We start from the raw sequence: 27,306 nt of genomic DNA on the forward strand, positions 1-27,306 counted from the left end.
TACTGGTTTTTAATGAGCGGCTATGTTTAAAGCGCCATTCTTCCTTAACAACTCCTTTATATTTTCAGTCAACTTGCAGGGCTGCTGACCAGCCATATGTGCAATTCACTGCAATTAAGTGTAATTCAATTAGGAATTTGACATTAGTCTAAGATCTGCATGTCTGACACGTGTCAGTAACACTAATATGGTACTAATTTGCCAAGTTTGATTTGAAAAAAAATACGTCAGGCGTTTAGAATTGCGCCATATAGAAATTAAAAAACAATGGATGCAAGTATATACTGTTAGGGAATGGACGGGGAACGTGGTGGGCGTTGGGTGTATCGTATGAGTGAGGGGAGGCAATATGTGGAAGGTATAACATGACAGTTGATTAAATGTACTATAGAGCTGAGGTCAACAAAATTCATAAAATGTGGGGGAAGGGCGGGGGGGGGGGGCTGGGGCAAACCCGGAGGATTCTAGCAAGTTAGGGTCAATGAAGTTCGGTCGGGTTTTAATTGGAATAGATGAGGACGTTAGCTTGTTATATTTGAATATATACCGCTTACATTTCACTGCGAGAGAGTATCTGTGTTTCATGTCATATCAATGGTTAGCTGTTTTTCTGTGTAAGCATGTACCAACCTAGTGATGGTAAGAATAGATTTGCATGGAACGCCCTTTGGCAAAAAAATTGTTTCATTGCTCAAAGAGGGTCGAGATGACTGAGAAATTCGTTCATGGCTTCTTCCAATGCAATGGCGTGCACAATTGTAACATTTTACGATGGTCTATTATCGTTTGTCAAAGCAGCACAGAAAAATGAGACAGTGTAGTTAACATATATAGGGCTATATATGTATATATTCATATATAATTATGTGTGTATCAAAATCCGTTTATTTAACCGCTGCATATATTATGTACATTTTTTAAGTACGACTTCTAGTACTGTATTTATTTACACACAAAACAAGTATTTACACTTATGTATAGAATAGATCACACACAAAACAGAGCTTTCAAATTAGGTTTTCTATACAATGTGATACCACCTTGGTTATCATTCAAATTGACCAAAATTGTGGCGATGAGAAATGGACTAAAACAATATACAAAAATATCTAATTTTTCGCCTCTGATTCTTTCATATATGTACAGCCACCTCAGGATATATATATATATATATATATATATTTATATATATATATATATATATATATATATATATATTATATATATATATATATATATATATATATATATATATATATATATATATATATATATATATATATATATATATGTATGTATGTATATATATATTTATATAAACCATTCGAGGGTTTTTAGAATCACCCGCCCCACCCACCGATAAAGTAACTTGGCTATATGAGATGACTGTCTGTAAAATAGTTTTATTTTTTATTTTTACAAAATATATTTCTTTTTTTATAAAGCAAGAAAAGAAAAGTGGTAATACATAAGAAAACTAGAAAGCTAATATACACATGGGTTGGTGACATACTACGGTATGTTATACAACTATAAAGCTCGACGTTATATGCTACGGCTACAGAACATTACATACTATATGTTGCATAGTTAAGTTTAACAAAACCTTTAAGGCATTATGGTATGTTAACTACCCGCTGGGAAAGTTCTCTTCTGTCTTCTCTTAAAAATAATATTTTACAAATACCTTTTCAATACCGTTAACTGCAATTTATATATATATATATATATATATATATATATATATATTATAGGCTATTATTTTTTTAGTATAAATTTTTTTATATATCCACTTTTTTAACTTTTTTTTTTAATTCTGTCTGTTCTACGTAAGATTGCCAGCTTTTCTTCTACGCAGTTGAGGTTGCGCAGAGGTTCTACGCAGAGGTTGCACTGTTACACGATTCGTGTTTGTGTTACACGATTCGTGTTTGCGTGTTTTCGATTCCTTTTCTATCTCAGCTCCCAGCTTATCATACTGTGGCTAATTCCCCTTCTGCTCAGGTTCTATGCGCACTTCCTGTTAACTCCGTCATGAAATCGAGCGGCTGAAGAATAACAAAGAACCTGCTACCTGCATCCCTGATAGTCATGTTCACCTGTAAAACAACAAAATAAAGCGACGTTTACATAATATGACATCTATTATAGATGAGGAGCTGACGTCATCATCGAGCCACCGCTGAGACTTTGCTTTAAAGCGTCATGCTGTTGTCACTATAAGACCATCACTACCTGTTATGAAAGCATTAGTGACATGTACCTTAAAATCACATGATGATTATGATGAGGGTCTTTATTATTTCTTTTCTATTTTGTATCTTTCTTTCTTCCTTTTTTTTTCCTTGACAAAATTTATTCGTTTCATAAAGACTGAGCAAATTTAAAAATATTTTCATGCACGAATACCGCAGGCTTGTTTTGTAAACAAAGCGTAGGCTAGATCACAAAATTAATAATAATAATAATAATAACCCTGTGCATTTAACGTTCGATGGTATAAAGTCCCTCGCGAAGGGGAAGGGGAGGTGAGGGACGGGAAATTGACACAGTATACGAGTCATGTAAGCTAACAACTTAGCTACGATCCTGTTCTAACCTGGGTTCGTAAACATGTTGGTTATCTCTACGCTGCAGGTACTGCACCACTACAGGTGAACAGTTATTACATATCATGTGACTGGAGACTAACCCCCCCCCCTCCATCCCCACCTTCCCCGCCCTCCTTGCCCTCCCCCAAAGCCCCATTCCATACGATACAACCAGAAAACTGCAATCAAAGGATTCGAATTCGATTCTAAGTCTGTAAATAAAGGAAACATCGAGAGCGAAGCTTACCTGTCGAGTTTCTGAGTTAAAAGGTATGTATCGTCCGTTGACATGAGTAATGACCATCTTTTCCATCATGGCACAGTTAGCTTTCCGAGCAAAGTCCGTTCCAGGACTGACACTCGCTATCTATACGCAATGAAAATCAATCCTTAAAATCAACAGCCTGCTATGTAACCATGTAGACATAATCATATGAAAAAATAAAAACATATTTATTGAACCGTTGAATATCAATATAACGTATTGTCAAACAGCTTAGTGGAAATGGTTATAATCCCTCTCCACATGCTACCCCCAACACCGTCCCCATCTTCACCCCACCCCGCCCTACCTCTACCCCTCCACTATCCCTGTGCTCCTCACTACCGGCAATTGTTTGTATAGTTTTCTTAATTGAAACCTTAAAAGTACCCTTACAAATTGTTTGAACATTTTGAGAAATCTGGTATTAAGAGACTTAATTAGGTGTTCCTTTTTATGGTTATTAGTAATACGCCTCACAAAAATAGAAAATATGTATAAAGTAAAAGGCGCGAGGGAGGGACATTCTTTGTGGACATTTGAATGAAGGGGACAGGCCTATACATTTATATTCTTGTACCAGTTTGAGCACGCATTAACCCATATTTGTTCTAATTTAATACTTATCAAAGTCCATCGAAATTACTTTAAGTCTCCCCCTGCCCCCGCCCCCTGTCCCCCTAATGTAGAAACAAGATTGATGAACATAAGATGCATGGCTGATGCAAATACTAACCACGGGACCATCAGTTAGCGAAAATCCAAGACCTTCTTCCGGATTTCTTCTGTGCAAATCAACGAAGTACCCCCTAATTAGTCTCTTAACAGTCACTTTGACCTTTGGGGGGGGGGGGGAAGAGAAGAAAACTATTGTATTATGGTTGTGAGAAAATGTGATGTTTGATAAGGAAAAAGAAAAAAAGAAAACGAAATCTTTTTAATACTGGAGGTTTTATGATGTTTGCTAAATCCCCCATAATCTATAGGTATGCAATAAAACTAACTGAATAAAGAATTGAAATGGCTCACAAAACAGCAAGACAATATACCTAAATTCCAGATATCGAACATCCCACCTCAGATTATGATGACAACGGTCATGGGCGGCGATCCGTACTTCCGAGTGGGGGGATATGACCTTGTTGACTATCTAAGCGTAGCGCCACCATGAGTTGGCGCGAAGCGTACAAGAAAATTTTGGGATTTACAAACCCTGTAGATGGCCGGAAACGGCACTTCCCGAGGTTTCCAAGCGGCATATACCCAACTTTAAAATAGGGATATCATGTCCGAAATATCTCAAAATCAGGATCCAAAATACTTTTTTTTAATTTCGGGTGCTATTTTGGGAAAATTGCCCTAATCAATCTTGTAACAGGCGCTACGTTAGAATGTTCGAGAGCTCTTTTATATTATTCGATGAAGAAAATTGCCTCATGCAGGCTATTATAGGCCTATACACATGCAATACACAATTACACATAGTTACATTCCTAGGTACCGATTGCTAGGGCATCCAGGTGAAACGTGTATTAAGCATTACCCTGCAGCTGTTCGAGGGAACATGTACGTGTGTAGGCCTACTATAGGGCCTTATATGAATACTATGAAGGTGCATATATGTACTATATCAATACCGTGGGCGCAACAATACATTTTGTTGTTATAGGGCCAATGAAGCCTACAGTCAACTATTCTTGCTTTATAAAGACGGTGTATTTGAAAAGATCGCACTGCGTTTATGGTAGGCGAGAAATGAAGCTAAAAAAGAGCCGTACATTCACGATGATGCATAAATGTAGGCATGAAAATATTCTTATCCCTGGCATTTGGTGGGGGGGGGATATGGTGTATTACATCCCCTCCACCCATTTTCATGGGGGGATATATCCCCCCTTCCCCCCCCCCCCCAGGATCGCCGCCCATGACAACGGTAGATTGAAAGTATTCAACGAAACTCAAAGCTGGGGTGGAGGAATGGGGCGTTTGAGCAGTTGTTTCAGGGGCATAACTAGACTTCTTTGATAATGAGTCCCGTGTACTGTTCTAAGGGGACTAGACAAATGTTTTGGGGACCTAGGCTACCCTAGCTCTCCCCCCCTCACCAACCCCCCCCCCCCCCCTCATTGCGGGTTTTAGTGATGGTTTATTGAATTATATTTTGCTTCCATTTCACAGATTCGGAACCAATATAATTCTTTCTTATCTACATACCATGTCATTCTTTGAAGTTTTAATGATGGAGTAGGCAAAGTCTGTGTTGGTGATCATCTGTTCATTAATATCCAGTATTCTATCCCCAAGGTAGAGCTTCCTTAGTAAACCAGGAGGTACTTTAGAAATGCTAAGTAAGAAAAAAAAACGGAATGAAATTGGCAATATTTAAGCTGTAGTATGAACAAAAAGTTTGCCACAATTTTCAAGGGTGCACTTGTATACTATAGTGACTAAACAAACTATACTAATCTGTTACCGTAGTACAGGTCAACACAAATGTCCCCAGTAACCACGAAATTGAGCAAACATTTGAAGCGGTTAGCAAAATATAGGAAACCATTACATTATATTTACTATACTATGAATTTCTATACCCGTGCAAAACGTTTGGTTGGATTGAAAGGTTACAATATGTAAACATAGGCTATGTGAAATTATAAAATGCGTGACAAGAGACAACGTTACAACGAACGTAACGAGCTTGAATATATCGCTGTCAAATCAATCAAAACGATTCAGTTCTGCCTTCCTCCACAAAATCGTAGCTGGAAAATTAAACTAACATTCTAATTCCAGGACATTTTGTGCGGTATAGGTTCACAGAATGAAAACCATAAATCAGAGAGATTTCTCGCTTAACTTTAAGACAGGCTCTGACGGTTTTTTTTAAAATATACTTACCATGGTCCAGCTGATGTTGTTTTTATTTTGAGGTTTAGCAACTTCGATTTTTCGACTTCCACACAAATGGATTCTTTGTCCATCTCACTGCTAAGTGTTGATCTAAATTTTTTAAAAGAAACAGGTAGAACGAAACAATTCAATTAGTAAAATGATATGTGATCTTCGTCTATATGCCTGAGTATGACTGATTGACCTCACAGACAGAGTGTAAGGTCTAGTCTTGTAAAAACTCGAGATCTGCAAGTCTCGGTTTAAAAACATAAATTCGTAAATATGATCAACTTGCATTAACATCGCTCACCGAAAAAGAAGATTTTTTTTTAAAATATAGGTATAGGCGATACACGGTACATATACACGCCGTACTCTTTTATGTTTACAATATTGCTTGAACTGACCGGAAGCTAATAGTACTAGTAATACACACGCTTGCGCAGTAACAATCATGACAACTAACCGTTCTAGATATATAGAATTTCCAACGTTCTTATACAGTGATTCGTCACTTTCGTCTGAGGAGGAAGACGAGCTCGGTTCTTGGTCCTCGCTGGCTGGTTTTATGCGTAGTCTGTCTTCTGGTGCTCTCCTTGAAGCTTGCCTACGGTCGGCCGCCGCATTCCCATTACTCACGCATTGGGCTGCCAGAGAGTCATAGTCCCCGTCAGTCGTTTCTTCAATTTTCGGCTTACTTGGCAATCTCATAGCGGGGCGGGGCCGATAAGAGGGTCTGTTTGCGCGAATAGAAGGTGTGTGTTTGTCTCCACTGTTGGCGCTCTTATTACTAACAACCGATCTAAGTTCGTTGACAAGCTCTTTATTGGGAAGACAGATACCTCTACTGGATGTATTCCAGCCACACGTGGCTACGGATCCTTGGTTTGCATCGTTGCCATTTGGTGGATTGCAGCGGCGATGGCTGTCAGGTTTTGGTGGCGGTTGGGGCTTCTTAGTGGATCCAATTTTAATTTCAAAGCTAACAACCGCATGCAAGTCACTGTTACCATGGTTACTTGTCGGTGCACCCCCTAGTCAAACAAAATACACATAAACAAGAGTGAAATGGAATATCAGATATCGTTATACGAAGATACAATTTGACTTATGAATGTCACCGGGCCAATCACAGCATGGAGGACGTTGTCTTGTTTTATAAAATCATTAACTAACCTGTTATTCCAAGCAATTTGCAATTTTTAAGACACGTGCATGGCGTCGGTAATTCTTCTTGTATGGATTGAGTGTTTGTTTCAAATAGCCTACATTGACAACATCCCGGACCGACATATTTTACTTACGTTAAATAAGTTTTATCATATTTTAATTAATTTTCCATACAGGCTGATCGCATGTCAAGTAAAGAAAGAGAGAGGCAACAACAACAACAACAACAATAACAACAATAACAACAAAAATGCTCAAAACTATTCAAGTGAAACCTGGAACTGTAATATGGTAAAATAAGGTATTAACATGAGTAGAAGTCCATCTCGTGTAGGACGTACATTGGGGAAAATAAAACCTATTCATTGAAAAGATATTCGAAGCTCTTGCAACCATCGGTAGTATTTTTTTCGTCCTACAGTCATTCTTGTGAATTTACATTACATTTATTCACTTCAGATGGCAACAGTCCTTTGGCTTCAAAGTTGAGTATCGTAAAAATGTACACACCAATTAAAATTTCCAAAAGTATTCTGAGAGAAATAAGTTAGTTTGATAGTAACTGATCATTGGGTGTGGTATGGGTGGGGGGGGGGGGACGGGTGATGGGTCGAGGTTTTTGTAACTAGTTAAGCCAGGGTAAGACAGATGATCTCTTAATTAATCAGTCGAATTTCCTTCAATTTCCTGTACTTTCTTCAAATTTAAACCTGTCCTCTTACCTTGGCAAATCGGCTGCTGATCCGTACTTCTAGGATACACGTCATTGGATCTGAGACTTGCAAATGGTATTTCATAATCGTCTTCTGCCAGGGGTGCCTGGGAATGGAAAATAATTTAAAAGTGAAATATTGTATGCTGCAGGGGAAAGGGGGGGGGGGGGGGTTATCTGATGGTTGAAAGAAAATTGGTTTTCTTATCATCTTTGTTTTTATTTTCATGTGGGATCACAAAGTTTCAATTACTTTGATTAAATTTTTAAACATTATTCGAGAATTTGATTGTCTGATTGTGGAATATCTTTTCTCATGATCATCATAATTTGATATCAATATATGGTTCATGTTTCCATGATGACACGAGCCGAGCAAAGCAATCTTCACTGAATGTGTCCATCCAGTGATATTTCGTTTTCACCACTCTAACATATAGTAACTAACTTAACCTGTTATATAACAAACTGACTATATAGTCACTAACTAAACATATTAAACAAACAAGGTAACTATATAGTAACTAGCTAAACATATTATATAACAAACTGACTGTATAGTAACTAACTAAACATATTATATAACAAAGGAACTATATAGTAACTATATAACCGTACTTTATGACAAACTAATTGTATAGTAACTAACTAAACATATTACGTAACAAACTGACTATATAGTAACTAACTAAACATATTATATAACAAAGGAACTACATAGTAACTATCTAACCGTACTATATGACGAACTAATTGTATAGTACGGTAACTAACTAAACATATACTGTATAAAACAAACTGACTTTTATAGTAACTAACTAAACATACTATATCACAAACTGACTTTTATAGTAACTAACTAAACATACTATATCACAAAACTGACTTTTATAGTAAAAATTAAACATGTTCGGACTGAAGGGACTGCATCAACCAGGATAGGTCTGTTTTGACTCTTAATTTCTTACGACAGGATCAAAGGCAAATACTGATGTTTATGTAAACATTAGTGAAGAACATATAACATCTTACCATAAGGTTCTGGGCATTAGTGGGTGGTGATATGATAGTGCGTTCAGGATAATGCACTGATTGAACTTCTGCGTTGTCCCTGGGCGTTCTGGAGTGCCGCCCTCTTAACTTGTGATTCTCAGTGGCCGCTCTCCCACGGAAATGATCGGAACTGTTTCCCCTGGAATCCATAGGCAAGGATTTCCTCAAGTGGTCCAGCCATCTTTCCAAAGAGGCCCTGTATCACCAAAGTCAATATAAAGTGTATATTAGGTTAATGTCAGGGGTAATTTGGGTATAGTAGCACAATCTTGAAGAAAAGTTGCCAATTTGTCGAGTTGCTGCAGCGTTACCCCCGTGAACATTAGTTATACCTATACTTTGACAACATATCAACATAACTTGCATTTGCTGATTGGCAAGTTTCACGAACATGACACTCTGACAAAACTGAACGAAACGGCGTGTTACACCAACACGGTGTAAGTTTGCTCCGTCCAAACGGTAAACGAAGTAAAAACTTTACCTTGATTTTACACGGAGTGTCACTATCTCTTCATTGGAGCATACCAACTGGATTAAGTTTGATGGTCTGGAGATCTCGATTTCATAAACATTTATAAATTGCAACCTCTCTCTGACTTTTCCTTTTTTTGAAAGAAGAAGGGTTGGTTGCTCCAGCGCTCTAGTCATTTCCAAAGTCCTGGTATGGGTCTGTAAAAACAACAAAAGTGAATCCAGTTTTACACTTCATGCAAAGATTATAATTATTGCCCTATAAAAAAAATATATAAAAAATACTAGAAAAGTAAAACAAGATGTTCAATCAAACTTATTCGGCTATAGCATTCCTGTCTGAGGGGTTTTATAGTTTTAATTGTACAATAAGATACTCCTATAGATGCCTTCGAATATCTTGGTATAGGTCAGACCTCCCGCTAGGCTTTTTAGCAAATATCTAGCTTGCTAAAAAAACAAAAATGGGCCAAAGCTGACGATCTTTCAGTGCGCCACCATTCGTCAGCAAATGTTTTCATTATCCTCAGTTATATTTGTAAGATCTTTCTAGCAAGATTTTTGTTTAAATTTTAAACCTTTTTCTGTTCCTTTCCATAATATGTCTGAATTTTTTTTTACTGGTGAACACCATTCTGAATTCATGACTATATCTGCGAGGGACAGGAAGTGGACAAGGAAGTTAGAAGTTAAAGGGAGGGGGGGGGGAGGGTGAATGTATTTAAGATATCTTATACTTTCCAATCTAGTTCAATCGATCGTTAATTTCAATCGATTTGTTACACACGGTATGATTCATTATTCACTTGTATGTTGTAGAGTATAAAAAGGCGCGTGTTATTTGAACTCTTTGCGAGGGAATAAAGAGGCAGTTTGTCACAAATGACAAACTCCACAGGAATTAACAAGTGCTATAGTTACCTTGGTGATATTGCTACCGTCCATATCCACGATTTCCACTTCCTCTTTCCAAAATTCATTTTGAATGTAATCGTTGTTGCTTCCGGGCATTTTGATTAATATGTCCCTGTCGAAACGAGAGAAAATTACAAACAATCTTAAATAATTGGAGAAAAACCGTAAAGAGATATTCCGCCGACTGGAAATGCTTGCTTAACAAAATCAATAGAAGTGTTCCACATGTTCAGATAAAATCCACATCCTCATAATATTTTCAATGGCAAAGATACGATTTTCTTCAAATATGGAGATAATTTGCCCAAAGTATCGGGCAACTTCTCATGAATGCTGTTTTTGTGGTACTTGAACTGAAAATGTGTTTTTTTTTGTTCCTCTTTTTATAGAATTTCTTGTATCGTTTAAATAATTTATACACAGGGGAAAGTTATATTTCTAGAATGAAATTGCATTTTCATGAAATATTGAGAACAAAGAACATTGGCAGTTAAACACATGACATTACAGTTAACCAGTATTACATTAAGCATTTATCAAACTACAATGATTTTCATAAAGTTGAAACCCATATATCTATAAATCTGGAAATTCATGATTTCAACTTTTCTTCGGAAGTCTGGAAGAAATGTTGGTAGGCCTACATGTCCCATCCACGCACCCACCCCCCCCCCCATCCCTTCCCTCTTTAGAAATGAAGAAAACTCAAGTCAATCGAGAAGGCATTGTTCAGGATTTTCCAGATTGTTTTCTTTGTCACTATTACTAGTTCTACCTCAAGCCGTATTGTTTGTGTTATTTACTTTGTTTTTCTATAGTATTTCTCTTCATTTTCTTTCGTATTGTTTCGATGACAGTCGTTTCCTATATATGTTTTTTGGGGTTTTTTTTATCTTTGCTTGTAGCGTTTATAAAACGTAACCGTATACTACCTTTATCGCAAATCCTTATTTTACGCTCAGTCGTTTCTTGGTACGGTTATTGGTAATTCCAATGAGTGAAAAATAACTCTATGGGAGTATAGGCTATCCAACTTGATGAACTTTTTAGAGGAGCGAATTTCACTCTAATCGATCGAGTGACTTCTCTAAAGAGTATAGTCAACATTGTGGATATTCACAAAAGAATAGTTTCTCACTTTTGTGGGTGGGCACGGGGAATCAAGATGGAAACCTTTCACTAAAGCAATCAGCTATATGTTACTAACTCTAGTGAGCGTCGGTCACAAGTGATATTAAGATATTAAACAGGAGTTCATGAGAATTGGGTGGGGGTGGGAGGGGTGACGAGGAATGTTTAAGCGGTAATTAACAACACTGGACCGGTGAGGAGATTGGGATTTATTATACATTTCTAAGGAAAGTCACATTTCACAGGAATGGCACCTGGTCAAGAAAACCTTACTGTACTTGACTGATCCACTCTGTCTTTACATCGAGACTGTGATTCATGTGTCATCATTGTCAAAAGTGTACCAAAGAGTTCATTAGAAGTCCAGGAACATATACTACACATGCAGGTATTAACTGAGGCCGAAATGCGATGGGGATTATAGTGATAAGCTTAGTGGATATACGGACAGTGTTATAAGACGCCATCTAACTTTCAATCGTAACATATGTAATTGTAAGGTAAAGGTCGTATCCCTTGCTTGAATTTGTTTGACACTAAAACTAAAGATCACCAAAAAAAAATCAAGAATATTCCGTTCTTCAGCCTCAAAATACCTGGACCGATGTATACTGCTATATAGTTAAAAGGAGCTGTAAACCAATGATACTAATACAAACAATAGGTGCATTCTAAGTAAATCATCTACCTATAGCCTCGGTGAATGGTTTTCCAAATACCCTCGTTTCAATAGCTTTGCTTATACAACACGCCCCCTTTTATTTCAATCTGAAGGTGCGATAGTTCATATTATATATGCATTGTGTATAACAATGTATTCGTACCCTGCATGCTATGTAGGTATACCTTTAATATGCCAATTACTACACGGAACCAAATTTTAGGGATCAAAAAGATATCGTTTCTGGCACATGGATTGATAGTATGTATAGTGTATATTCTTTGAGGAGAATGATGGGACGTTAATTTGACATTACGAGATATTTGAAATTACGAGATAATGAAAGGGATGACAGTGCGATATTAAAGGTATTTCTATTCTCTTTACATGCATAACGTGATAGGCCTAGCGCGTAAGGATGCATAATGGCAGTGGGTGTTATAGGTAGGCTGTAGTTGGTAGTAGCTATAGCGTATATAGTTTCCGTTATTTTTCTGACTTGACTATAATAGGCACGTATTTACCAAGAAATGTCACGGAAGCCATAAAGAGGAAATATACAGTGCCGGACTGAGAGGGTTTCAAAGTGTGGGACAATCCCTTGAGAAATGTGTAATCACCTCTTCCTGCAACACCCCACCCTATCCCTCTTGCAGACACCATATTTTAAAAGAAAAAAAGAAAAAAAAATTGCTTTCACTTTAATCTATGAAATTTGTGATGTATATGGCTAAATGAAAACTCCAAAACGCGAGGGATCATGCCTGCATGATGTGGGCCAGTAAAGCAGTGTCTGCGCGGCAACGGTATAGGCTACACGGTGTGAGCGGCTAAATGTTGGACAAGGGGGAGGAGAGGGGTGGGATTGGGATGGTCATCGTCCCACCTCCCGGACAGACTCTATGAAATAAAAGTACCATCATGGTAAAGCATGGTCATATTTCACTTATTCCTCTATGTAAGCCCAATTTTTTTATCAAAAGGTTCAAACAAACGGGGAAAAGATAAAGAGAGCGAGAAGTGGAGAGAGAGAGAGACAGAGGAAAAAGGGGAAGGGGGTTCCCATGAGCGGGGAGAATTTGGAAAACAGCATAGAGAGATCTCATACAACGTTTCAGAAGTGTGGAAATTGGAATATCTCAATTCCCATATATGACGAAATATGTATTTTATAGGCATAGCGGTATATCTAAGACTTTTGTCCCCTCACACTTTTGAGACGCTATCTACGCCGGTTTAGCCCGCATAGAGTCACCCTATCGAAAAGAAGACAAACTAACAACTTGTAACCTATTTATATAGGGGCAGAAATCGAACAAAAAATATTTTTGGCCTTCATTCACTCGATTTGGCCGGTTGTGCCACCGAGAAAAACTGGGAACCCTGCTGTAGGCTGTAATCTAAGTACAACTTCAAACTATTAAGCTTCTATTTTGAGTGAGTCAGTATTATAATTTCTACCCAACGAATCAATATCAGGCGAATCATATCCAGTATTTTCAACATTTCAATATAACTTAATCCAGGGCCCCCTGGACTCCAGGCAGATAGCGCAAAACGTTCTCGTTGACAGGTCAATAAAATGAATCTGCCCCGCCCCCCCCCCCCACCCTCCAAGATGAAATCCTGGCTACGCGCTTCCAAGTATAGGAATACAGGCACGAACGAAGGTCTTATATAGACTAAATACAAAGATAATATACAGCCTATATATACGGGCAGCATAAAATGTGATCCTTCATACCAAGTACATTAATGATTCCGAGTACCAACCTGCAGCTCTTTACCGAGTCATCGAAAATAATTAAATAAATTGATAAATCATACTCAGGGCAAACTTGGAAACAATATTCACTTCGTTCTCAATAATTCCTCGTGGAAACCGTCAGAATATTGTGGCAGTATAAAAGGTGTGGGGTGGGTTTGGGGTTTTGTTGGGTTGGGGGTTACATATTCCTGTCAAATATGGACTAAATTTTAAGGTAAGCTTCAGTCCTGTTCCTTTTTTTACAAACATTTAACTGTATATAATTTGATTCTTCACATCAAATATATTCACAGAGGTCAACTCTATAGGCTTAATGTATACGTTACATCTTGAAGTTAAATACACCAGTACAGTGTCTGTTTGTTCTTCTTCCTACGATTAACTGAGTTAATAGTATTATTTAATTCTATATAGAGTGATACCCCGGTAAATGATATTTACCATAAAATATGGATCTTTATACAATGATGTTCTTTTATAGTTCCAATCAAACGAGATGGATTTCAATGGGACATCCTAATCCAATACTCGAAGTGAAGAAACAAACAAAATATGAACCAAATGACAAACAAACAAAATATCCTATCGCACGTTGCTCAATGAAATTTTTTTATGGACAACAATAGGATTTGATGATACTTGTAAAAAACTACTCATAAAATCTCACCTGTTTTAAGCCAGTATGTTTCGCAACCCGCACTAGCAGTTAATTGAAGTGTAATGTTAAATTGCGTCTGCTTCTGTTTGGATAGATTCACCTAATGAGAGCGAAAAGTCAAAGTAGAAGTTTTTTATACATAGGGCCTACTCGTATGTACATAGCTCATTCATACATGATTACTTACTCAAGTTGGTAATTCCAAAGGGAGAACCCCTGATGTCAAAACATATAGCAATGAGGGAGATTTGCTGTAAAGAAATCTCCCCATGCATGTAGTTAGTACGCATGCGCCACTTTGACTTATAGTCAATTGGCCAGGGGGAACTAAATTTGATTGCATCAAAGTTATAGTATCTGAATTTTATTTTCCTCTATAACAAACGAAGTGATTTTCTACATAAATTTTTTACCCTTGAAATGTCAAGGAATGATTTGGTTTTTACACATTTGCTATTATTCTTATTATTCTTATTATTCGCATTCTCATTATTATTCTCAATATCATCCTCATTCTCATTTTTCATTATTAGACTATTATAAAAAATATATGAACTGTTGCAGCTTGGAGCAACTTTTAGAGTAAAGAAAACGAATCTTCCAGTATACTTTGGGAAATGAAAAAGTAAGCTACAAATCATCTCTTATGCCTACCCCCAATGTCAAGGGACCCCGTAACTATAACAGGTAGGTACACATGGTAGCTTCATATTTCCCGATTGTGTCTGCAAAACACAATCAAGAGTTGATGTAATCGTAACACCTGATAGAGGTCAAAGGGCGTTCATCCTGAACTGCCTATTATATGCATTTGTCCAAAAATACAACAACAACAAAAACAGTCTTGTTCACTAGAGTATCTTACATAATGGTATACCACCACCCAGCATCATATTTTAATCACGAGTATCCCTTCTATTATAAAGGAAATCACACAAAGTAACGAAGCCACGGGAAAAGAAACACATTACAGAATTTAGCCCACTGTATATTATAGCCTCTCTGTTGAAATTTCTGAAACTTAAAAAAAAGCCTTTATATAAACTTCTTCAATGTGTGGAGGAACATCTAACCGTTGAGACTTTCAAATCAAATAACAAATTCTCCTGTTTAGGTATAATTTTATTCAATGTTTAGCATATCATATTAAAGGGTCCCCCTCTTTGTCTAAAAGTGTTAAGAGGAGTACTGTTTTGTTTCTTCAAAGTAATATGAAAGTGTCTGATTGTGTCTCACGGCCAATGTGAACTCATTTAATATTTAGTAGATATGAACGGGAAAAAAAGGATTTAATTAGGTGGTTTACAAGTGGGCGTTCTTGTTGTGCTCAATAGGTCCAAGGATGGTTGACTTTTTGAATTGTTTTGAGTTGTTTAGAATCTGTTTGCTCTAGCCGACTGACGTCACATGTACGTCAGTTGCCCATATATTCTACCAGTGTCATCAAAATAAGGATAGGCGTGTAGGGAAGCTTCATAAAGATATTTCATTGACAGCTAACATCCATGATGCAAATGTTAAAAAACTAACATATGAAATGAATCATATTGAAGGTATTATAAGATTAATACCACTCTACCGGTATGCACATCTTTCTAACCTCACTCACACACACCACACACACGAGAAGAAAAAATAGTTATTAGCATTACCGTGTGTTTAGAGTCACTAAATATAGTCTACGCATACCTGTTAATGTACTAGCTGATATAACTGTTCATTGTTGCAGCAGAGGCCCCCCCCCTCCCATACCCCATTCACGGGAGTCGACGACAGCGACCCCAGGGACCAATCTCCTCCTTTATAGAGTCATTTATTCCCCTCTGGCTCTACCTCCATCAGTTGGTGGAAATGTAGAAGCCACACACCTTTAAAATCCTATTCACGCCAATGGGTAGTAGGAGGGGTTGAGCGGGGGGGGGGGGGGGGTCAATACATGTATACTATAAGGGGAAGAGAACTCCACAGTTTGATAGTCTTACAGTATATTACGTACATGGGTGCCACCGCCTCCATACTGATGGCTAAGATGTTTAGTCTTCCATGGTAGCCTGGGTCTACGGGAATGGTTACCCACTCCCCTTTATGAAATCTTGGTTCAAATTAAGGGTACATGCATGCTTGGATCCCAAATGGTGCAATTTTATTTTGCAACTTTGAAAACGACATTGAAGACCTTTCGACATAAGTTGTAACGTATAAAATGCAATGCTTATTATAGATATGAACGTAATTGGGCACCTGGGAATTCGTATAATCAGTTTCTGATATTCAACAACGAAGTAAATATAGGTAGATAATAAAAAGTAAAACTACATTGAATACTTAGCCTACACTGTCGGTTCATACATAATCTATACTAACGAATCTAAAAACAAGCGAGCAGTAACAAGCACTAACAAACACTAACTTCCTTATTGACAATGTAAATTACTTCCAACTTATTGTTCCCATTACGAAACACAGTTAAAATAAACTATGACTACTTGAGACTACTTTGCATGGTGGCCTTGGTGGGTATCGCTTCTATAACTAACTTAATAAATGAGGCATGAATATCAAAGTAACAAAGTCCATTTCCGCACATCAATACTCAACTTTACTTATATTCTGATATATTGAAAGCATCCAGGTCGGATCCAGGTAGGTGTGGAGGGTTAGACCCCTCCCCACACTCCCCCTTTCCAACCTTACAAAGAAACATAAAGTATTTATTAGCAGACCTAATATGTATTTAAGTGTTTAGAGCATAAATGTGCTTCGGTTCACCATTTCAGGTCTTAATTATTCTTGTAGCCCCCCCCCCCCATGGAGAGGCCCCCGTTCCTCCCGTTTTCCTTTTTAAAATTCAGGATCCGCCTCTGGACGACGGCACACGTGTAATTTTACTAGATCTATACCATAACGCATATACGGTATCTCACTATATGTTATGGTAATCCGTTGTTCTATAAATTCCAAAAACTAACCATTACATTTTATTCGTGATTCATTTAAACAACCGACTAACCTTGTATGACATGCATTCAACACCCCATTCGCCACTGGAAAAAAAATGTAAAACATCTAACAAAGAACATAAATATTTAAAGGGTATGTTTTTTTTTCCTATTGCATTTTTGTTATTGCATCATGAGGAACTGAACGAACGATCTGTGTGTTAAGGCCGGGTCACATCTGCGCGATTCAACACGCGATTCAACTCGCAACTAAAATCACGCGAATCATGGTTGCTTCTGAGAAGTTGCGCTGATTAGGACATTGCTCTATTGCAAATCAACCCAAATCGACAGCGCAACTTTTATTGCGCAACAAGTTGATACCCGTGTCTTATGGCGGGCCATCAGTCTCAAATCATGGGAGATCGACTTATACCGATTTAAATCGACATATACCAGTTTCCTTCGACTTATACCAGTTTCCTTCGACTTATACCAGTTTCATTCTACATATCATCGATTTAAATCGACATATACCAGTTTACTTCGACATATCATCGATTTAAATCGACATATACCAGTTTACTTCGACATATCATCGATTTATTTTACTTATCATCGATTTAAATCGACATGCTATCATGGTCATCGCACACAAAAGAAAAAAAAAAAAAGAAAAAAGATACAACAATTAAACTTGGTGGCATTGCTGTGATCTCTTGTTTGCAAATATTAAAATGTCTCAGTACATATCAGACAATTTCTAACATTGGAATGACAAATTGCAGGTGGATAGTTGCAAATGCACAGTAATATACATACAATAATGCTACTAATTGTTACGTAATATATATATCGTTTGCTCAGAACTGCCCAATGGTTCGTATATATGTGCAAAGTATGAGATAAACCAAGGTAAACCTTAATTGACAGTATACATATGTGACGAGTATATGTTATGTAGACCGCCTATGTGTAGATTTTTTAAAGAAGGTTAAAAATTACAGCCCAATCATTTTGCGACATTGCATGCAGCAAAAACATCTATAAACAACATAGCTAATTGTGCGGCCCAAACGCATAGTGGATGTATAGACGGTTTGTACAATCACAACATAGATATACTTCATCATACTTGATATACTAACCAAATAAATGACGAGAAATATAGAACTCAAGGTTATAGTCCAAATGTGATCCTCACTAGTTTGTTCTTGTGGCCTGTAGTGGCGGCAACAGAAAGTCGCAGGACATATGATGGAAAAGAGGAACGTTGCGTCCTGTTTATATACGAACGATTAGTTTTCACCGATGCTGGAGACTATATTAGTAAAGTGTGCACTAGGTTTCAATGGAGGGATAAGTTGGTCTTCTGCCAAATAAGCTAACCTTTTTCCCCTCAGCCACACCCCCATCTCCTATATATACCTGCACACTGGCGTAGGAAGGTACTTTTGAGTGGGGGGGGGCTGAAGACTGATGGCCGGCATGGGGGAGGGGTCTAAGGGGAGGGGGTGTCCCCCTCCCGTTTGGAATATTTTTGCATTTCCAGGTGGCCTCAGATGCAATTTGGTGCAATATAGCACACTTCAAGACCCACTCCATTTTGTAAATAATTTAGCATTTTCACCTGGCCTTAGATGCAATTTGGTGCTCCAAATGAGATTTTTTTCTCATTTGGAAATGAAAAAGGGGTTTTATGACTTGCGAAGCGCGGGGGCGGAATGATACTCCCGCCCCACCATATTTTTCAATGGGGGGCTGGCGCCCCAGCCCTCCACCGGTTCCTACGCCCTTGTAGTTGCGTGCAGCTACAGTAATTATCGCCACCCTTTTTCAGTTAGTTTAAAGTGTGAAACGTATTACATGTGGGACCTTCCCTTATTTCAATAATCTCGTTTAGGAATTGCAACACGACAAACACGGAACCGTTACTGTATGGTACCTGGAATTATATACGTTTATAAATGATGTTTACATGATAAAATATTGTAAATATTTATTAGGATTGTTACACTTCTTTGTTATGCAAATGAGGACTGTATAGTAACAATATTCCTACCAGGGAACATTAAATATCTGAAAAGTGAAGTGTCTCAGCCGACGGGTCCTCATGACTCCAAGCAGGACTTAAAAATACATTTCGGATATTTATTTTCGTGCTATGAACTCGCTACCAGCGATAAAAAAAGAGGTATGAGAAATACCGTCTTTGGAATATCTGTGTGTTATACATAATAAATTTGCCAAGCCTGCCATATAGCAAAGTGAACGAGCGTGGAAAAGTCACTTGCACAACTCCAATTCTCCTAAATCTACCGCGAGAGCCTACGTATCTTTCTCCCCAACTCCCCACCCCCAACCCCATTTCTCTCTCCCCTTCTGTCTTAATATAAAACGCCGATGGAAAAACAAAGTAAATTACTCAGCTTTCTTCAATATATTTAATTCATGCCAAACAGATGCATTTATTTGTACTCGAGTTAGCACAAAACGCTATCATAACATTTTTAAAAGAGCCTCTAAAATATGTTTTTATAACGTTAAATGTGGTGTTATAAAAACGTCGGTATAACCATTTTATGAGATATTAATGTTATATTAATGTTTTAACGAAAAAACGTTTTGAAATAATAGCCTGAAAATGTTTTCGTGACATATTTATTACACCACAAACAACGTTATCAAAACAAAAGACGAAACGTTTTAATAACGTTTTTGTGTTTGCTGAATATATACCTGTTGTATATGATCTTTATATTAATATATTAGAACACAAGTTCATTGTTTTAACATTTTTTTCACGAATGCAATAAACAGCTTTCGTTTCAGAAATTGGCATTGCAACTTAATTGTTGTGTTTTCTCTTCTTCTCCGGACTGTGTTCCAATAATTGGTGTCTGAGTTTCTCTCTCCCTGTTCTCTTTCAATGCGCGTGCGCAGTTTCAAATGTGTGTTTCATGATAGCCATAATAAAATTCGTATTGAAAAAGCTTGATTAATTCTATAGGTGTAACAATTAACCTCGGCGAGTTAGAGAATGCATCATCAACATCAACAATTTGAATGATCGAAGTATAGGTTCATCATTTGGATTCAGTGTTCAGTGAAAGGGTCAAAAATCACATACGCCGTAATAATTCCCTGCCACTGGCTTGACCAAGTATTCGCTTGCCAGTCGTCTCCATATTCCGATACTGCGGTTCTCCATTTAGGTTAAATAGTAGGTTGTGGAATGCAGTCAAGATGAGAGACTGTCAACAATTCTTTGCAAATGAAGGAATTTTGAAGAGGAAACGAAACATTTGCGTCTCACGTTGTAGTTGTAACTAGCCTAAGTTGTAATTTAATAAGTGTAGCCTAACTGTACTTTCTACGTAAGTAAAACTTAATAACAGAAAAGCGAATGGGAGTTATCATTAGACTTCAGTTAAGTAAAATCATATTTGTATGAAGTGTAAATAATGTTGAGAGTTAAGCGCGCGGTCGCGGTGAATTTGCCATTTTTTTGTGTGAGAACATTGCAATGTAAACAAGAAGTTTTCATAAAAGCGACATGGCCAAGTTCACCCTGAGCCTCTGTTCAGGGTGAAGGCTCAGTCACAGTGGGTTTTATTATATTTTGAATCCGCTTAGCTACAGTGAAGTTGCAGTCGTGGTGGTGATACATACAGTAGACCAAAGCTAGTTCGTTTGAAGACTGCGACTGGCATTTCCGGAGGCGAAGTGAGGTTTCAAATCTGCAGAGTATGCATATGGGCCTAGTTTAAGTTAGGCCGAATTATTTTGCATTTATTTATCAACTAAGGCAACTTGAAAATATCAAGGTATAGGTCCTGGCAGAAGTGACACATGGACAAGTAGCCTACTTTATGTAGTAGTAGTACATGTATTGAATAATTTATATAGCATTGCAAAATGGGCATAGCCTACTGGTAATATGCAAGTGCAAAGATGTGCACAGGTTTTGCACAAAATCTCTGTGACAAAGTTTAGAGCCTTTGAAACTGCTACTCCAACTTTGAACACTAAATTGTATCCTGTATGGTAAGTCTTAACGTGAAGCTAGGTGCAACATACTAGCATATAGAGTTTGATTTATTTTCACATAATATATATAAATAAAATGGTGAATAATTAAATTACAAGGAGGTGGAGGAGGACTGAAGAAGCAGAGCTTTTACCAGCAGGCCCCCTTTACAAAAACAAAAATGAAAGAATACAAAGTATAGGCTTTAGGCTAAGTTCATACTATTATTTCAAGTTGAATAACCATTTCAATTTCAAAGTAAAATGAGTTTTGTATAGCACTTGATGTATGGCATCACAGGTTATTATTGCACCATGAAATCATTCAAATCATGAATGAAATATCAATCAAGTTAACTTTAATATTCTGCATCCTGTAGACAACAACCTGGCATTCCATAAAGTTGGGATCGAGTTGGAGTAATTGAATACATGAAGGCATAGCTGGGCTACTTGAGTCATTTAGAAAGTCTTAAGTTATTATCTAAAGTTGTGATAGATATCATAGCTATCCATATCAACAAAAATCTCAACAGTCATTAATCCCCCCCCCCCTCCCACCCCTTCCAAACAAAAGGAATTTTCTTTTACTTTAAATTCCTCTCTCTGCTCAAATATACATCCTGCATGTTTGTATTTTCACTTTAACTTTCATTCCATGATGATGTTAAGATTCACACATAGCTTCTTAATTAGAAACAGCCACTGTTAATCACAGTATTTGATGTACTGTCAGTTTTTATTGGAGGGGGGGAGTATACTCTAGTAGTATATTTACTATATTATTTGCTGCAGAAGTTATAAGAACTTAAATGCTATTGTAGGGGATGAAAGGTTTACAGCAAACGGTATTAATTTTATAGTGTTATTCAGTATGTCAGACGAGGTATTAGCTGTTCATCACAAACAAGTCATTAGCATCTGTAGTTGGCCACTGTACTGTGTTTCATCGCAAATTGTTGCTGTCAATAAAGTATTGCTTACTGGGGGACCCTTATTTTGATAATTAACCTTTATCCCAAGGGATTGTGAAAGTAGGTTATAGAATTCTAGTACATTCTTTTTACTAAAAATCACTACACAGCTTATTGTGCTATAGGTAGCTCATTACCAGTTCACACAAATTTAGGGACTTTGTGATCTAATAATTTATAATCAAACAATGACTTGAACGATAATTAACAATAAAATTATGGTACATAATAAATAGTAGTCATGTAGTCATGAATATGATATGAAAGGATGTCTTTTTACTATATTTATAAACAAACAATTCCGAACAAATGAGTCGTTGCAAGAGTGTGCAGTAAGTTTGTTTGGAGGGGTGGGGGAGGAGAGGGTGGGGAGAAAAATTCTTCTATCTGAGCCATTATCTGGCATGTTAGGACACAAAAGTGTAGTAGTGTCCTACTGTAACCTCCCATTAATACTGAGAAGATGTGATTGCCAAGACTCTAAGAACTTCCTCTTTTTGAAGTTTGGCTCCACACTATCATTTTCTACTCATAAGCCCCACAAACAAAATTGTTTTCAAATTTTGTGACCTTGAATTCCTTTGTTTTCTTGATATATCCTGTTTTTGCAATCCATTTTACTTATTGACGGAGGTTATCTCAATTGACTTTTGCACGATTTGTTTGTTTGTTCAATGGGTTATAAAGTCTATGGAGAGGTAACCCTGTTTGTTACAGAAGTTTACTAGCTTGTTTACCGTGATACGATAACTTCGACGAGTGATGTCAATTCTATTTTGATCATTAAAAGGGGATCTTTGTTTTCTTTTCTATTATTTCAAAATGCAAAAACTATCCATGCAATGATGATGTCCCCTGGTTGTTATTTGATTTCAACAGAGGTCAAAGCCTGAAAACCTTGTAAATATGAGGCTCCCAGAACGGTGAAGCTTGGATTAAGTCAAATGATAATATGTGTATCACCTTTGGTGAGCACAAGAACCCTTTCTGAAATTGGTGAAGGTCAAAGGTCATTTGAGATGAACAGTGGTCAAGTATGAAAAACATCATTTTCAACACAACATCATGGTTGAAGTTCATACTTGGTAGGCAATTCTAACCTGGTGAATACAAGAACCCTACTGGAATTGGTGAAGGTCATATGAGATTAACAGTGTACAAGCATGAAAACTTTGTAAAACACAATAACTCACAAAGTAAATCTTAGTTGAAAGTCTTACTTGACATGTAGTGCTCACTTGGTGAGTACTAGAACCCTATTGAAATTGTTGGAGGTCAAAGGTCATTTAAGGTTTAAATTGATCAGTTGGCTTTCTGATTTTAAGAAACCTATCAAGTTTAGCTTAAAGTTAAAGTTGATCCGACTATGACACTTTCTAAGGTTGAACATTACTTAGTTGTTACTGATCTATATGATGTTTATATGCATGCATTGCTTCATCAAATTAAAGATCATCCTCATTAAAGACCTTTTCAATATTTACAGTCAGATTAAAATCCATATATATTCAATCATATTTACATATATTGTAGTAAAAATGATACTATCAAAGATAGCAAGTGCCGTTCATTCTTTTCCATTACATTACGTTCAAATATGAACATCAATAACTATGGCCTTCATATAACACACACCTAACCAAGCCCTTCTGATGTATCTTCTTTCAGATTCTATGAGACATAGAAAGCAAGAATGCCGACAGACAGATTGCAGAACTTGCAGGTACTGCTACCGTCTGACCAACGGGTACAGCCGCTAGTCGAGGAGAACAAGGTCCGGCATAAGATAACAGGTAGTACATATACCACATGATACTGGAAACTGATCATGTTATTAATGGCACTAGCACAGAGCTTGCAGAATTCAGTCTTGAAATAGGTTTAGAGCAAGATGAATTTAATCAAGTGTACAGTTTTAAGTGTGTGATGAGTGGCATGTTGTAAACTGTTCAAAAAACCTCCTGTCATCACTTCATATTATCATTGATTTCTTGTTATATATGAGCCATGACTAATTCTTGAGAAATTACCCTGTACATATCATAAAATGACTATCAAGTATTTTCATTCTTTTAAGCTGAAATGAATACTCCTGAAAAGCTTCTTTTCACATATTTGAATATGAGTTATTCCACAAATTGTGTGATGCTCTTAAGTTGTTAAGTCAAACTTGAAGGTTTACAGTCTTTTTTAAGGCCAAGTCCCACCTCACACTTCTACACACTTTAACCCCTGGTCATTGGTGACTTATCACGCGCCCACACACCAAAGTGTGCACAATTCAAAGCAATCCCTCCGTATGGGCCACTACAGCGCACCACATCTCAAGTCCTCCTGGGGACTTCCATAAGGTGAAGCCACAAACCTGCACACACAACTAAATTTACAAGTTTCTGTACCTCGCAAGTACTCATTTATACACCTGGGTGAAGAGAGGCCACAGAGATGAAGTGCCTTGCCTCAAGGACACATGGTAATAATCTGGCCAGGACTTGAACCTGAATCCTTAGATCGCCAGTCCATTTGCCTTAACCACTTGACCATAATGCTTGTAAGGGAGGTGTAGGGATATCTACTGCTTAATTCTTGGAGTACATCATAAACAATGTGAAGACTTGCAACTTCTGAAAAACTTTGCTTTAAAAAAAAAAAAAAATGTTGATTGTCATTGGTATCCACAATTTGAAATGTTCCCTTTAAAATGAATTTTGAATGTCAAAAATTGAAACCCCCCCCCCCCCTCCAGTTTGTCTTTTCGTTTCCTGAGTGCGGGCCAATTTAATGTCCCTTAAGCTTGTAAGAGGGTGCTTAATGGCATTCTTTACAATCCTTCATAATTCAAAGAAGAGGGTAATGAAGATAGAGTAAGAAAATTAGTAGCGTTATCAAACCGCTCAGTGTAAATTTTGATATAAAATTATAAGTTAATTATTCCATCTTTGTGACACAGCTTTTACTCTTGTCCTTGAGTCAAGGGCGTAGGAACCGGGGGGCTGGGGGGGCACCAGCCCCCAGTGAAAAATATGGGGGGCAGAAGTATCGTTCCGCCCCCCCCGCTCCGCAAGTCAGAAAACCCCTTTTTCATTTCCAAATGAGAAAAAAATCTCATTTGAAGCACCAAATTGCATCTAAGGCCAGGTGAAAATGCAAAATTCTTTACAAAATGGAGTGGGTGTTGAAGTGTGCTATATTGCACCAAATTGCATCTGAGGCCACCTGGAAATGCAAAAAAATTCCAAAGGGGAGGGGGACACCCCCTCCCCTTAGACCCCTCCCCCAGGCCAGCCATCAGTCTTCAGCCCCCCCTCTCAAAAGTACCTTCCTACGCCACTGCCTTGAGTACATGTAATACAACAACATATTATGTTGTCATATGAAACAGAAATTTCTTGGAATTGTCTGTTTGGAAGATCTGTATTGAGCATGAAGGGGGGAGTCCCATCATACAGGAAGATGATTCAGTTCCTAACCTCCTGTTATTAAAAAATTGTAGGATAAATTGCGCTAGGACTGTCTGGTAGTAAACAATCCATTGTGATTAATTGTTTGGCTGAATTCTCATGATTGCCATGGTTACTGTAGGTCACAGTAACTATTAAAATTCTGTAAGTTGTTGTCATAGTCATATTTTTGCATATTCTGCTACTAGTCATGTTTGTATGAGTCATTAGTGGGGAGAAGGTATAGTCATAAACCCAAAGAAACTTGCATGACATTGCAAAGCAAAATATGAAACACCATAGCTAGAATTAGCCTAGGGCCTAGGCTATAGCTAACACAGTGTCATAATGTACTCAGTTAAACATAGGTATGTCTGTAACTTCATTTATTGCATTAGAAACCTACATACTAATGATTTGTATCGAATTGGTTGTACCATAATCGTTTATCGTAAGTTAGTGTTTACAGCAACTTATCAAATTCCTAACTCAAAAGTGTATAGCCATGGAAACTGTATAAAGTAGAAATGTGCAACAATGCCAGGGACCTTTGAAAAGTAGTTATACGTATGTTTGTGAATGTGTATATATATAACAAAGACCCAAATTGTACAAATTATAGACAATGAAACAGAAAGAAAAGTAACTTGGTTGAAGGTATAACTGCTAATAAGCGTGGCAGAAAAAACACTTAATTCTTCTTGTTGCACTTTATAGACCCTTGTGAGAGTCAAAGGGCCCTCTTGGCTGTAGATTAAATTGAATTGATTATTTAGCTAACTTTCTGAAAATCCGCACATTTGATTTGTCCGTAAGAACGTGTAAATTAATACTTGATTCTGAATATTTGCTGATCTTATATACATGTGCTAATATTCACAATATGTGATATATACATGCAGACTTGAAGTGGATTTGCATGTTCAAGTACCCATCCTCAAGTATTTTTACTCGACAAGTTATGGAATTCTTCCTTTTATTGAGAGAATTGCTGGATTACATACTTTACTATTACATCCCCCTGGAGCCTAGTACTTGTAACTCATACCATGGGACATTCTATAGGTCTGCAGTACCACTGTAGTCATACTCCTCTGTGGAGCCTAGTACTTGTATACTCTTACTCATACCATGGGACATTCTATAGGTCAGCAGTACCACTGTAATCATACTCCTCCTCGGAGCCTAGTACTTGTATACTCTTACTCATACCATGGGACATTCTATAGGTCAGCAGTACCACTGTAGTTATACTCCTCCTCGGAGCCTAGTACTTGTATACTCTTACTCATACCATGGGACATTCTATAGGTCAGCAGTTCCACTGTAATCATACTCCTCCTTGGAGCCTAGTACTTGTATACTCTTACTCATACCATGGGACATTCTATAGGTCAGCAGTACCACTGTAGTCATACTCCTCTGTGGAGCCTAGTACTTGTATACTCTTACTCATACCATGGGACATTCTATAGGTCAGCAGTACCACTGTAGTCATACTCCTCTGTGGAGCCTAGTACTTGTATACTCTTACTCATACCATGGGACATTCTATAGGTCTGCAGTACTACTTTACTCTTACGTTTTTTTGAAGCTAATTGTAATTGTTTTTTGTCAATTTATTTGAGAACATAAAA

General features: G+C 37.4%; 1 protein-coding gene across 1 annotated transcript; it reads right to left on the reverse strand.

The window, feature by feature from the left end:
- Window positions 1–1,282: 1,282 nt before the first annotated feature.
- On the reverse strand, window positions 1,283–14,448 carry LOC139967476 (uncharacterized). Its single transcript, XM_071971339.1, has 11 exons — window positions 14,297–14,448; window positions 10,076–10,181; window positions 9,165–9,352; window positions 8,660–8,876; window positions 7,638–7,734; window positions 6,212–6,779; window positions 5,752–5,853; window positions 5,068–5,197; window positions 3,590–3,691; window positions 2,839–2,958; window positions 1,283–2,099 (listed from the first exon to the last, which is right to left on the reverse strand). Exons 2-11 carry the CDS (start codon window positions 10,163–10,165, stop codon window positions 2,001–2,003), a joined length of 1,713 nt encoding a protein of 570 aa, XP_071827440.1. The 5' UTR covers window positions 10,166–10,181; window positions 14,297–14,448; the 3' UTR covers window positions 1,283–2,000.
- Window positions 14,449–27,306: the final 12,858 nt, after the last annotated feature.

The sequence above is a fragment of the Apostichopus japonicus genome, chromosome 5, assembly GCF_037975245.1.
Source record: "Apostichopus japonicus isolate 1M-3 chromosome 5, ASM3797524v1, whole genome shotgun sequence".
Lineage (NCBI taxonomy): Eukaryota > Metazoa > Echinodermata > Holothuroidea > Aspidochirotida > Stichopodidae > Apostichopus > Apostichopus japonicus.